The sequence below is a fragment of the Sturnira hondurensis genome, unplaced genomic scaffold (assembly GCF_014824575.4).
Source record: "Sturnira hondurensis isolate 20B ecotype Veracruz unplaced genomic scaffold, ASM1482457v3 Scaffold0009087, whole genome shotgun sequence".
Lineage (NCBI taxonomy): Eukaryota > Metazoa > Chordata > Mammalia > Chiroptera > Phyllostomidae > Sturnira > Sturnira hondurensis.
This window is the reverse complement of record NW_028081718.1, coordinates 478,160-491,391: the sequence shown is the minus strand read 5'-3', so window position 1 is coordinate 491,391 and position 13,232 is coordinate 478,160. Positions and strand designations below refer to the sequence as shown.

The 13,232-nt window shown below is 49.2% G+C and overlaps 1 protein-coding gene across 4 annotated transcripts in view; it reads right to left on the bottom strand.

Moving 5' to 3' along the window:
- The window catches only part of ELAVL1 (ELAV like RNA binding protein 1), a 48,761-nt gene that overhangs the window by 20,340 nt on the left and 15,189 nt on the right, over window positions 1–13,232 (bottom strand). For all 4 annotated transcript variants that reach the window (XM_037056600.1, XM_037056598.1, XM_037056597.1 and 1 more), the window contains 3 exons: window positions 12,409–12,596; window positions 3,190–3,293; window positions 1,237–1,390 (listed from right to left, as the gene is read on the bottom strand). In XM_037056600.1, coding sequence (XP_036912495.1) covers window positions 1,237–1,390; window positions 3,190–3,293; window positions 12,409–12,580 — 430 coding nt within the window. In that variant the 5' untranslated portion in view covers window positions 12,581–12,596. The remainder of the gene's footprint in view (window positions 1–1,236; window positions 1,391–3,189; window positions 3,294–12,408; window positions 12,597–13,232) is intronic.

The following is a 13,232-nucleotide window of genomic DNA, read 5'->3' as shown; positions in this document are numbered from 1 at the left end:
ACACCCTGAGTTGCTGTCACAGCAGGTGTCTGTCCGACCAGGGGAATACCCAGAGCTCCTATGAAATACCTGTAGCCTGAGCCTATGGACCACACGCCACAAGCCACTTTTCCTCAGGCCTCTGGGGAACTCAAGCTGCCCACTCCTCCCAAGGCCAGGCCTCAAGAGGCACCAATCTCAGCTTTCACAACTAGGGCTGGAGAAAGAAGAGCAGACAAGGCTGCCTGTCCTGAAGCACACAGCATAGGGGCAACGTGGAAAACTGTGTGTGCCCTAACTCCCTTCCTCTCCAGAGTCTGCTCTGCAATGGGGAGTTCGCCTCAGAGCTATGACTTTCTGTGACCTAACTATCCAATATTATTATTTTTTAAAGCCTCACCTGAAAATGTGTTTATTAATTTTTTTTAGAGAGAGAGGAAGGGGGAAGGGGAGAAAGAGATAAAAGAGAAACATCGATGTGAGAGAAAAACATTGCTCAGTTCCCTGCTGTGTGCACCTAAAGTGGGGGTGGAAGCCACATCCTTCTGGTGTACAGGACAATGCTCCAAACCACCCGAGGCACTCAGCCAGGGCCCAATATTAGTTTTAATACCACAGACAAGGGGGTGGTGAATACTCTGTGTCAGAGGAACATAAAAATCAACCACAGACAAGTCTACTAGCTTCACTGGGCTCCATGGGCAAGAAGCTTCCTTTCTAGTTTGTTGGAATATTCCCATTCCTAATGGGAACAGAAGTGAGGAGTCCTAAAGTGGGCATGGCTTAAGCTTATTGCTCTCCAGATAGAGGCTCGCATAGGAATTGGCAAGGGATGTTCCAATCCCAGTTCCTTGGCCAGCAGGGCATGCGGGTCGGAACCCAGATTCCTGCCTACCTGCCCTCCAGGGCTGCTTCCAAGATAAGACTGTCAAATCACACACTAAGTGTATGCAGTTAGAACAGCAGCGAACCCTGAATCCCCGTCACAGGCCAGACCAGGACATTTGGGTATCTAAGGGAAGGTGTGAGTTGGTGCCAGAATGTTTTGGTGTTTTTACCATAAAGTGCCAGCTTGACATGGGGACTCTTTCATGCCTCTTTCTCATAAAACAAAGGCCAATGTCATCTCACTTCAATTCTGTCTTCATTGGTAGAACTACCAACAACATTAAATTCACACACGACCTGTCTTCCCTAGAAAACCCAGCCCCTGCCCTAGAGGAAAACCTCACCACGTATCCCAGACCACAGCTGTACCTGTCGTCTGGTCCACCAGGACCCGGGAGTTGATGATTCGCCCGAACCGAGAGAACATGTCCTCCACATCCTTCTGGGTCATGTTCCTGGGGAGCCCACTGATGTACAAGTTGGCATCTTTGATGACCTCTGAGCTCGGGCGAGCATACGACACCTTGAAGACAAAACCGCTTCCTGGGGTTAGGGCAGGGGAGTGGCCAAAACACCAAGGGAGGGAGTTAAATTCTGGAGTGAGAAAAAGCCAGCCTATGGCAGGAAAGCACACAGACACCCGCCACCCATGGTAGTGCCTGCTGGGCGCCACCCGCGGGCCAGGCAGTGAGGCAGCAGCCGGTGGTGCTTTCTTACCTGGCCCTCATGTCTCCATGAGAACGTTATTCCTATTTTACAAAAAGAGTGACTGAGGGCCCACAGCTGGTTGATGGCAGGGCAGGGACCCAACCCTGTTATCCGTTCTCCTACCAAGGCCTTATGCTTCTCTGGGTGATGAGCTGGGCCGAAAACAAGACCTGCCTGAGAAGAGCCCCAGGGCTGGTGGGCAAGAGCTGGGTGCTGCTGAGAGTGGGACACGTACCTGCCCAGAGGCAAGCCCAGGAGCCCAGTGGGGCTCACAAGTGTAAGGGGAACCCCAACTTCCACACTCAACTCCTCAATATTACATGACTCTAGGCCTCCGTGTTTATGCTTTCCAAACGTGAAGAAAGCCTAAAGGAACTTTTGTAGTGGCTTAGATGAAATGGTATGTATGTGCACTAGAGGTGGCGAGGGGAGGCTCCAGGGGCTGATGGGAAGAAAAGGTCTTTGGTGCTTTTTTTCAAAGAAAAGGTCTTTGAAGAAAAAGCAACAGCTTTGTGGTCCCTGCAGGCTAGAAGGAGGGATGGATCCAAGGTCACACTCCTGCTGGGAAGGGGAAGCTGTGAGGAAGCCCTTCTGCCTGCAAAGGGGCGATCTGGGGAAATGGGACTCAGTAACACCCAACGGGGTCAGAACCAAGTGAGGAGGTTGGGAGATGGAAGGGGAGGAAACAGAACCGTGTGCTCCAGAAGGTGAGGACTGTGCAGAACTTTCTCTCTGAGAGTTACAAAATTGATGTAACGAGAGGCTTGAGTCCATAACATAAAAGCAAACATGATCTCTTGGTGTCACTGGGCAGAGGGAAGGCACAGACAACAGGTGTCTGCCACAACAGAGCTCATGCCTGCCACGAAGGGCAAGAGTGTGCCAAGAACACACACACACCTGACTCTGTGAGGGCACAGAATTTGTCCGATTTGTTCACTGTCTGGTATGTAGTAGGTGCTCAATAAACATGTGCTAAGTGACTGTTGAATGCAGTGGCTGTGATGGGGTAAAAAGGGGGATACTGATGCATCATTGCAGTGAGCCAGGAGTGGGCAGGGTAGAGGAATGGGGCTGCACTAGGATGGGAATGTTGCAGCCAGTTGTGAGACACGCAGGGCAGGCCTGAGCCAGAAAGGCCTGGGAAGCCCCAGAGGCTACCCCTGTGTGTGTGCCCTTCATGGGGATCGTCCCTTTACTGGTGAGGCTGAGGAAGCTGTAAGCCACAATAGGAGGTTTTGGACAGTTACCACTTAACACACACCTGACATGCAAGGCCTCAATTGTGAGCAGACAGGGGGCTCCCCAGGGGCTCCCCAGGGGCTCTGGAAGTGCCACGGTTCCAAGGTGCTGATGATGTCCTTGACAGAAACAGTGAGACAACATGGGCTTGGCCCCAACACTCTAGGAGACAGAAATCTTACAGAGGGAAAGGAGGCAAGTTTCCCAGCAAATGGTTGAGGGAGCTGTCTACAAAAGGAACATAAAAACTAGGGGGCCGGGAGAAGTCTCCTCAAAGTGGCTGGACTCCAGCTCCAGAGAGCAAGGCTGTGCTCGGCAGAGTACAGCCAGCCCAGGGCAGGAATGAATGGGGCGGTGCTGGCCACTCTTTACCTTAATGGTTTTGGACTGGAGCCGCAGGCCGTTCAGTGTATTCACTGCTCTCTCTGCATCCTTTGCAGTCACGTAGTTCACAAAGCCATAGCCCAGGCTGTGTCCTGTGGAAGAACACGGGCACACTGGTAAACCAACTGAGAGCGTGAGCGAGAGGATGAACGGGGCTGTGCCCTCCTGTGTCTAGCTGGGTTCAAAAGAGCAAGGCCAGAGGAAAGACACAGGAAAAAAAACAGGGATGTTAAGAGCCAGGGCCTACAGGAAGTGAGTCACAGTCTACATTAATGGTTTATTTGTTACAGTTTTTTGGCAAACTTGTACATTTTAGGAAAAGAACAAATGTTAGTTTTGTAATAAAAAGTTACTTAAAAAGAAACATTGTGCTACTGACTACATCATGGGGAACCAATCACCAAAGCAATGACAGTGACCAGCCCCATTGGTGACGGCCACGCTGTGTTTCCGAGGTGTTTCCTGGGTATGGGAAGGGTTGAGTGGCAGGCAGGCAGACAGGCATTTCTCCACCACTTTCAGCCCCAGAGCGGGAAAAGCTCGCTGTACCCTGGTGCCACCCAGCCTCAGTTCCACTTACTTTCCCAACCCTGCACCCCAGTTGGGAGCACAAGGAAAGGACAGCATGGAGGGTGGTGTGGCCCCACTGGGCCCTGCACTGCCCTCACAGTCCTGGTCAAGCTGGCAGGGTCCCCTCAGCAGTGGCCTCCGTGTGATACATTGTCAGCTGAAGTCTGGGGGAGTCATAGGGATGCAAAAACTGGAGTTCTCACCAAACAAATCCCAGGTTACAGGTAGCATGTTTCCATCCCTTCTTTGTACAACTTTTAGAAGTGGGAGTGACCCAGTGAATAGCCACAGGGAACTCGGCAAAGTTGGTGAGGGACTGTGGGTTCCCAGGAGGTCAGATGGGAGCAGAGGCTGAGGGTCAGAGGTGGAAGGACCCTTCCACCTTTACACCTTCATTGCAGGGGAGGAGCAGGAGGAGGCTCAGGGAACCACCAACATGACAACTGACCTGAGCACACGCCATGTTATAGGACCCCCACTACACACAGGGCACTGCCCTGGGCAGAAATAGACCTGTGTCTAAGACCAAGACCCACCCCCACTGAGCTTTGCTCCATTCCTCCAGTTGGCAGGGAGTTACAACGAGCAGGTAAACAATACAACCAGGCCTTGAGCACAAAGAGGCTGAGCTCCTCATCGCAGGTATGTAGGCTAGCCCACAGTGCTGGGGGAACCCAGTAGACAGCCTAACTCAGTTTTGCCATTTAAAATAAAAACGTTTTTTAGATTTAAAGAAAAATTACAAAGATAATACAGGGAGTTCCCATATACCCCACACCCAGTTTCCTATTAGTGATAAGTCATCCTAGAATGGATGGAATACTTGTTATAAGTAATGAATCAGCAGAAATACATTATTATTAATTGCAGTCCACACTTGATTTCCATTGCCTTAGTTTCCCCCCTAATGTTCTTTTCTGTCCCAGGACGCCATCCCAGTTCCCATGTAACATTTGGCCCTCATGTCTCCTCAGGCTCCTCCTAGGTGGGACAGTTTCTCAGACCTCCCTTGCTTGTGATAACCTTGACAGTTGAGGGCTGCTCAGGGATGCTGTGGAATTGCCCTCAACCTGGATTCGTCATAAGTTTTTTCTAATGGTGAGTTTGGGGTGGTGGGTTTTGAGAGGGAAAACAGAGTGCAGTGCCCTTCTCACCACATTACATCAGGGGTGCAGGCTGTCTGAGTGACTTAAGACAATGTTGACCGTGATCCCCTGGCTGAGGCAGGTGGTTCGGCAGGTTTCTTCTCCATTGTAAGGTCACCCCCGCCCTCATACTGTAAGCTTTGGAAGAAAGTCACTGCACAGCCCACACTCAGGAGGTGCTTTGTGGAATTCCCCTTTCCCTCCTTCAAGGAGGAGTGGCTATATAAATTATTTGCATGGCCATTTTCTTTTTTTAAAGAAACAAAAACAAAACCTGACCCTCCAGACCCATACTTTCAAAACCCCATGTGTCTCAAAGACTCAGCTCCTGAGCCCCAGAAAGTGAGGACCCTGGAGAGCAGGTCTGTGGGGCTCCAGCCTATCCAGCAGGAGAGCCGTACTTGAAGCTCAGAAAGCTACAGTTGGCTCCAGGTCAGGGACTTAGAGTCCTTGCAAACAGTCCAGGCCACAAATGTAAGAGCTGAGAAGGCAGAGGTCTGTGGTATGAATTCCCAACCAAACTTCAGCCTGGCCGGGAGTTTTACTCCCAAATGCCGGCTCTTCAAATCCAATCTGACTGCCTGTCACCATGGCCAAGCCAAGAAGCCTGTCCTCTCTGGACCAGCCCTGGACAGGCCCATCTGCCTCTCTGATCAGCAACACTTGCACATGGGTCTCTGTCTTTCTGCTCCTCCAACAAGGTCAACCCCACCCTGGAGCACCTGCTTTCTTCCTACTGCTGCCTCAGGTGGCCTAAGCACTGCTGGGGAAACCAGGCACAAAGAAGGCTCACCCATGCTCTGTTCCTGTGTCTTCAGCTGCGGCTGGCTCCTCTTAGCATATAAACGTGGGCCTGGCCCAGTTCCAGTAGCCCTGGCTGGCTCCCCAAGGTGGTCAATGCTGACTGCCAGCACCTTCAGCAAATCCATCCATGATACCTAGGTGCCGCCCCACGGACAGTTTCAGGATAGAGCTTCCTGAGCTCTTAGCTTGAGGCACTAGCTCCCCTAGGATGTGACAGTGGTGCCAGGTTTTCCTTCTCCTCAGCTGTCCTTCTTTAGGTTTGTTCTCTGCCCATTTCATAGAGATGGTCCCCAAGGTTCTGCCTATAGTCTTTATCTTCATCAGAGTATTCCTGCGTGACCTGACTATCTGTATGCCTGTTTCTGCCAATGTTACCTAGGAAGTCACATACCCTCAGATGGCCACTGCCTGCCTTCCCCAGTCCTGCCTCCATTCCAGTTCTCTTCAACATGTCCACCCATATTAACTGAGCACCTAGTAGATGTCATAGCCAAGGCCAAGCTAGCTGGGGTGGAGGGATGGTTTGATGATGATCATAAAGGAGGAGTTTGTACCTTAGTGAAACTCACATCCCACTGGGCAAGGAGGACAACAAACCAGCAAGGGAGGAAGAAGTAAAGCTACCACACAGGCGCTATGGGGAGAATCTTTCTGTGGTGGGAGGCTGACAGGACGGTCCTCAGTAGACAGGGTGGCTAGGAGCACCCTTAGAGAAGGTGATATCTGAAGCGATACCTTGGGATGGCAAGCATTCCAGACTGAAGAGCAAATGCCAAGTCTATGAGGTGAAGATGACGGGTGTGTTCCAGGAAATGGGAGAATGGGCCAGAGGTGGCTGCTGTGCAGACAGCGGATAGTGGGTCACAGCAGGCAGGGCCCAGTGGAAAGTCTATGAGCTGGGGAAGGTTTGCGATGAGGGTGGTGGGCACCAGGGAGGGGGCAGTGGGAAGAAGGCACATGGAGAAGACTTGCAGACAGGCTGATGCAGGAGGGAACTCTGGGGGGCCTAATGTGCCAGGGAGCAACTCCTCTGCCAGCACTCCTGGACTGGGCTGAGCCTTCTGGGGCCAGCTGAGGAGGGGCCTCTGCACACACCTATCCCCAGGGCTGGCTCTGTCCCTTCAATCTGTTCTACCCTCTGTGGTGAGCAGCTGTGTGCAGCAGGAAGAAAGGACGGGGAGGAACAAAGGGGAGCCCATGGTTTTCACCTAATTGACAAGGCTGTAGACCAGAGTGCTTAAAACAGTGCTGAGCACCCACTTCTACCCTTTCCTTTACCATAAACCAATTACTTTCATCTTTGGCAGACCATTGCAATCACCAGGGAAGCTTCTAAAAAGTGACCACTGCCCAGGCAACATCCCAGACCAATGAAATTGAAATGGGGTGGGGTGGAGGAGGGGTGAGGGTGGCTTCACTAGCTCTGAAAGCTCCCTAGGATCCCAACATGCCCAGGTGATGGCTGGTGCTGAATGTGCAGGTGGGGAGCCCCAGAGAGCAGAGCTCCCCATGGTTATACAGAGGAGTTCCAGACACCCCCAAATTACTGTTTTTCTAACAGGGTCCACCAACCATGCAAACAGTAACTCAGCTCCCTAGGAACTGGACACCAGGACAGAGAGCAGGGCAGGGCTACATAGTGACTATGGATGGAAGAGGCAACACCAAATGCATGTCTCCAATGTGGGGGCTGAAGCCTGACTGGCCAGAAATATTCTGAATCTTGAGACCACCACATGAAACATTCTCAGCATCCTGGCCATCACTCTGTCCCTCATTCCTCCTGTCACCAGGGCTTGGCCCATGGTTGCCAGTGAATAAGTATTTGCTGGGGGAACGAATGCCCATGCTGATATGCGTGCTCCCCCGATTCCCAGACCCTTCCATTCATTCATTCCTTCAACAGACTGTGGCTAATTCCAGGGCCATAGAGATAAAATAGGGCCCCTAATTCAAGAATTATATGGACCTAATAGACAAGAAAGTTCCAACTTCAGTGCAATGTGCAAACCCATGTACTAGGTCTGCCCAGTTGCTACGGGAACCCAGAAGAGAGGCATCTAAAGCTGATGGGTCGGGCCAGGGAAGGCATCTTAAAGGAAATGGGACCCTAAACCAAGAGGTTTTAAAGCAGGCAAGTGAGAATGACATGTGGACTGTTAAAAGAGATCCCTTTGCTGTAGTGAGGCTGGTCTGAAGGGAACACAGGTGGCCAGTCAAGAGGCAAGAGCACTAATGCAGGCAGAGGCCAATGTGCTTTGGTCTAGGATGAAGGCAGGGGAGATGGAGGAAGAGATAGAAACATCCAGAAGGACAAATACCAGGAATACCTTTCGAAGGGCACGCTTAGATTACTGACCAGAGCCACTAAGTTGACAGTGATGCCATCCGTTAAGATGGGGACACTGGGAAACAAGCAGTCGGCTTGTGGGAAAGTCAAGGTCAGTTTGGAAAAGTGAATTTGAGGGTTCAGGGGTCTGAAGCTTGTAGAGAGAGGTGGGAAACTAAAGGGGAACTAAGCTTTGGGGTGCATTTGTTCACCATAACCTAGGCTTCAGAAGAAGAGGCCTGGGAGTAACCCTGAGGACCACTGAAGTAAACAGCTAGGAAGGGTCTGTGATAGAGGCAGAGTGAGGCCTCTGGGTCAGGCAAGAGCCAGGGTAAGAGGTTCACAGAAGCCAAGGAAAGAGGTTTCTAAGGAAGAGGAGATAGTCAATTTGCTGGCTCTGTGAACAGGAGGAGGAGGAGGAGAAAGAGGAGAACAGCTGAAGAAAGTTTTCAATCATGAGTGATTCTGCCCCCTAAGAAATCTTGGAAATGACGGCACAGCTTTTGGTTGTCACAACTCAGAAAGTGTCACTGGCATCTAGTGGGTGAAGATCAGTGATGCTGTTCAACATCCTGCAATGCACAGGATGGCCCCTCACAGGAATTATCCAGTCCCAAATATCAATAGTGCTCAAGCTGAGAAAACCTGAGCTATAGGAAGTTGGAAAATCTCACCAAGTTTTTTTTTTAAAGAGCCCTGACTGGTGTGACTCAGTGGGTTGGGCACCATCCTACACACTAAAAGGTTACCAGTTCCATTCCTGGTCAGGGATGTGCCTGGGTTGCCGGCCCCAGTTGCGAGAGGCAAACAATCGATGTTTCTCTCCCTCTCTTTCTCTCTCCCTCTCCTTCTCTCTAAAAATACATAAATAAACATCTTAAAAATTTTTTAAAAAGAGAGCTGAGACTAGAGCATGCTGAATGCTGATGGGACAATCTTAGAAAGGTCCAGAGAAGTGGGTACATGAATAGCTTGAGGGTCTTGGGGTGCTGAGAAGCGAGAGAGTCCAGGACAGAGATGGAGATGGCTGCAGAGTAGAAGGCAGTCCTCAGGTGAGATGAAGGAATCCAGAGGGGGAACCACGCTAATATAGTTGCTCTGGTCGGGGGCAGGGACAGCCCTCATGGTAGGCTGAGCTCAGGTGGAGATTTGATTTGATAGAGCCCCTGTCTCTCTGGTGTGGGCAGCCAGAGCCTGGAAGGAAAAAGCAGTTGGATGAAGGTATCCATGTTCTGGGTTTCCTCAAAGCAGTGTAATCAAAAGGCAGTGGGCAGGAAACATATGGCCACTGCCCCAGGACCAGCCAGTGAAGAAGTTTCATACATTGGTGGCAGGAGATGAGTAAGAATGCAGTAACTTTTTCATAAAGCTACATTCACTCAATTTAGCAACTACTAGCAAGGTGCTGAGCTGAAATGCCAGTCCAGATCCACCTACTACACTCATCTTGACCAAAGATAAGAAAAAGTTTCTCTCTGAACTGAAAACTTTCAGATGACAATTTTACTACTCTCTCAAAACCAGTTCTCTACTTTTCCAGCCAATTCCACCAAACCTAGGAGTTCTTATTACCATAGTTCTTATTACCAACTATTACCATAGTTGAAAACCATACCAAGTGAAGAGACAAAGAAGTTGGGTACCGTAAGAATGCTTGCAAAATCAGGCTGCAATACAGAGGAATACCAATGGGCTGAAATCATCTTCCCCCAGAAAGTAAGTGGAGAAAGGCATGACTTGCTAGAAGCACAGGAGAATTTCAAAACCCCTGTGAACAAAGACTCTTATTTCAGGATGGTTTCCTGGAACAGGAGAGAGAAAGTGGTGTCTAGAATATGTCTAATACTATTCAATTTTGAGTATTATTTAAAGTTCCTATTTAGAAGACACTGATTACATCATAGACTCTAAGACTTGGAAGGGGCTCTGGCTGGTGTAGCTCAGTGGATTGAGCACAGGCCTGTGGACCAAAGGATCACGGTTTGATTCCCAGTCTGGGCACATGCCTGGGTTGCAGGCCAGCAGGGGATGCATGAGAGGCAACCATACACTGATGTTTCTCTCCCTCTCTCCTTCCCTTCCCCTTTAAAGATAAATAAATTCAATCTTAAAAAAAAAAGAGCCCTGGCTGGTGTAGCTCAGTGGATTGAGCGTGGGCCTGTGAACCAGATGATCGCGGTTCGATTCCCAGTCAGGGCACATGCCTGGGTTGCAGGCCAGTTCCCGGCAGGGGCCAGTTCCCAGCAGGGGATGCACGAGAAGCAACCATACACTGATGTTTCTCTTCCTCTCTCTTTCCCTTCCCCTCTAAAGATGAATAAATAAAATATTAAAAAAAAAAAAAGAATTGGAAGGGTTCTTTTTTTAAATATATTTTATTGATTATACCATTACAGTTGTTCTATTCCCCCCCCTCAATCCCCTCCACCCGCACCCTCCCTCCCCCACCATTCTCCCCCCCTTAGTTTATAACCACGTGTCTCAAGTTCTTTGGATTCTATATTTCCCCCACTATTCTCGCCCTCCCCCCTATCTATTTTCTACCTACCATCTATGCTATTTTCTGTGCCTTCTCCCCCCTTCTCCCCCTCCCACCCCCGTTGCTAACCCTCCATGTGTTCTTCATTTCTATGGTTCCACTCCTGATCTAGCTGTCCTCTTGGTTTGCTTTTGTTTTAGGTGTGGTTGTTAATAGCTGTGTGTTTGCTGTCCTTTCACTGTTAATATTTTTCATCTTCTTTTTCTTAGATAAGTCCCTTTAGCATTTCGTATAATAAGGGCTTGGTGATGATGAACTCCTTGAACTTGACCTTATCTGAGAAGCACTTTATCTGTCCTTCCATTCTAAATGAAAGTTTTGCTGGATAAAGCAATCTTGGCTGTAGGTCTTTGGATTTCATGACTTGGAATACTTCTTTCCAGCCCGGAAGGGTTCTTAAAAGACTTAACTTCCTGGCCCCTCTAATAAAACAATCCCCTACAGGGGGGTCAGCCAGCCTCTCTACCAGTTGTCCCGGGGATGGGCCTTGTCCCATCAGTGGCAAATGTTGGGAGTTGACAAGGAGTACAGGGGGTTCGATATCTTACTCTATATGTAAATTTGAATAAGAGAGTATTATATTTCCATAATAAAAATACTGTTTTATTTTTAAATTAGTTTCAGTGTAGGGAATCATAGTCCCACAACCCAGGTGGCAGCCAGAGCCCTCCTGGGAGGACTATTCATTCCTTAGCTCACCACAGCAGAGAAGAGGAAGAGGAGGCAGAAAGGGAGGGAGGAGGAGGTGGGCAAGAGAGTAAGGTAGAGGGGAGTGATAGGGCTCCCTCAAACAGTATTTCTCCTTGGGGGAAAAAGAACCACAATACTTGGTTTTTCCATGTTCTTCTCAAGAGTCCTTGAGACTGGGCTCTCAGAATGAGGGCCTTTTCAGGTGCTGGGCCTTCCACAAACCCTTTATGAGGGACGCAGCATCAGGAGGAAGACACCACCATCCCCACACTATGGATGGGGGCACTGAGGCTTAGTGGTCACACTACGTGGAAAGAGGGGCTTTGAGTCTGCCTACCAAGTTCACACATGCTCATCCCCAGCCTGCTGAGCCACAGCCCTACTTCCACCCCCACAAAGAGTTAAGCTCAGTGTGTTTCAGATGTTCAAGTTGATGGAATGACAGCAAACGGTGGAAATGGCCTGAACCTAATGAGGAGCCACCCATGAGGGAACTCAGCCCGCTGCAGTGGGCCTGACCAGGTGTGGGAGCATGGGAAGACAGAGATGGACCTGCCTGGCCCATCCACAGCGGGAACCACATCAGGCCTAGCTGTCCTCCCTCAGTCACTTATAGCTCTCAGAGCAGACTCAGTTTCTGGTGTCTCCTCATTTTTCCGCACCCCCACCCCACATCTTATTCTGGACATGCTCTCTGTCTGATGTTGACTTTTTCCTCTTTGGGAAACCTACATTCAACCTTACACAATGGCAGTAGCAAAGTAAAGTCAGAGATAAAAATGAAACTTTGGCACTGGTTGGTGTAGCTCAGTGGATTGAGCATGGGCCTGCAAACCAGAGGACTGAGGTTCAATTCCCAGTCAGGGCACATGCCTGGGTTGCATGATGGGTTGCAGTTCCCAGTGGGGAACACATGAGAGGCAACCATACATTGATATTTCTCTCCTTCTTTCCTTCCCTTCCCCTCTAAAGATAAATAAAAAATTTTAAAAAATGAAACTTTGCACGCCTCAGTGTAAGACTGCAGCTCTTTTATGCTGAGGAACACTGCAGAGTCACATGTCAAGAAGACAGTGCTTAGCAGGACAGGCACAAGCACCTCCTTTACAAAAACATCTTGGCTTCTTTACCTGCAACTTTATCCCGAATAAGTTTTGCAGATTCAACTTCGCCAATACTGCTGAACAGACTTCGCAACTCATCCTGGGTCATGTTCTGAGGGAGGTAGTTGACGATTAAATTTGTTCTCCCAATGTCATCCCTGCAGTCTTCAGCCATGTGGTCTTCATAACCATTAGACATTGTATTTTTTAAAAATCTGCAGGAAAAGAAAGTCAAGTAAATTCCTAACTCTCACACTGCAGAATGTGGGACAAAACTAATGACTGCATTAGCACTTGGCTTTCTCTTTAGCATTACTTCAACCTAAGTCCACACAAAAACCTGCACGTGGATGTTTACCACAGCTTCAATTTACAACTGCCTCCAAACTAGGAGCAACCACGATGTTCTTAAGTAGGTGAATTTGAAAAACAAACATACAAGCAAGGAAGTATTATTCAGGGATAAAAAGAAATGAGCTATTGCCCTGGCTGGTGTAACTCAGTGGATTGAGCATGGGCCTGCAAACCAAACAACCGCGGTTCAATTCCCAGTCAGGGAACATCCCTGGGTTGCAGGCCAGTTCCCAGCAGGGGACCCATGAGAGGCAACCATACATTGATATTTCTCTCCCTCTTTCCTTCCCTTCCCCCCTAAAGATAAATAAATAAAATAAAAAAATAAATGAGCTATCAAGTCACAGAGACATGGAGAAATCTTAAATGCTATTGTTAGATTAAAAAAAAACAGCTTGAAAGGCTTTATATTATATGGTCTCAACTATATGACACTGTGGAAAAGGCAAAACTGTGGAGACAGTGAAAGGATGAGTAGTTGATGGGAGTTGAAGAGG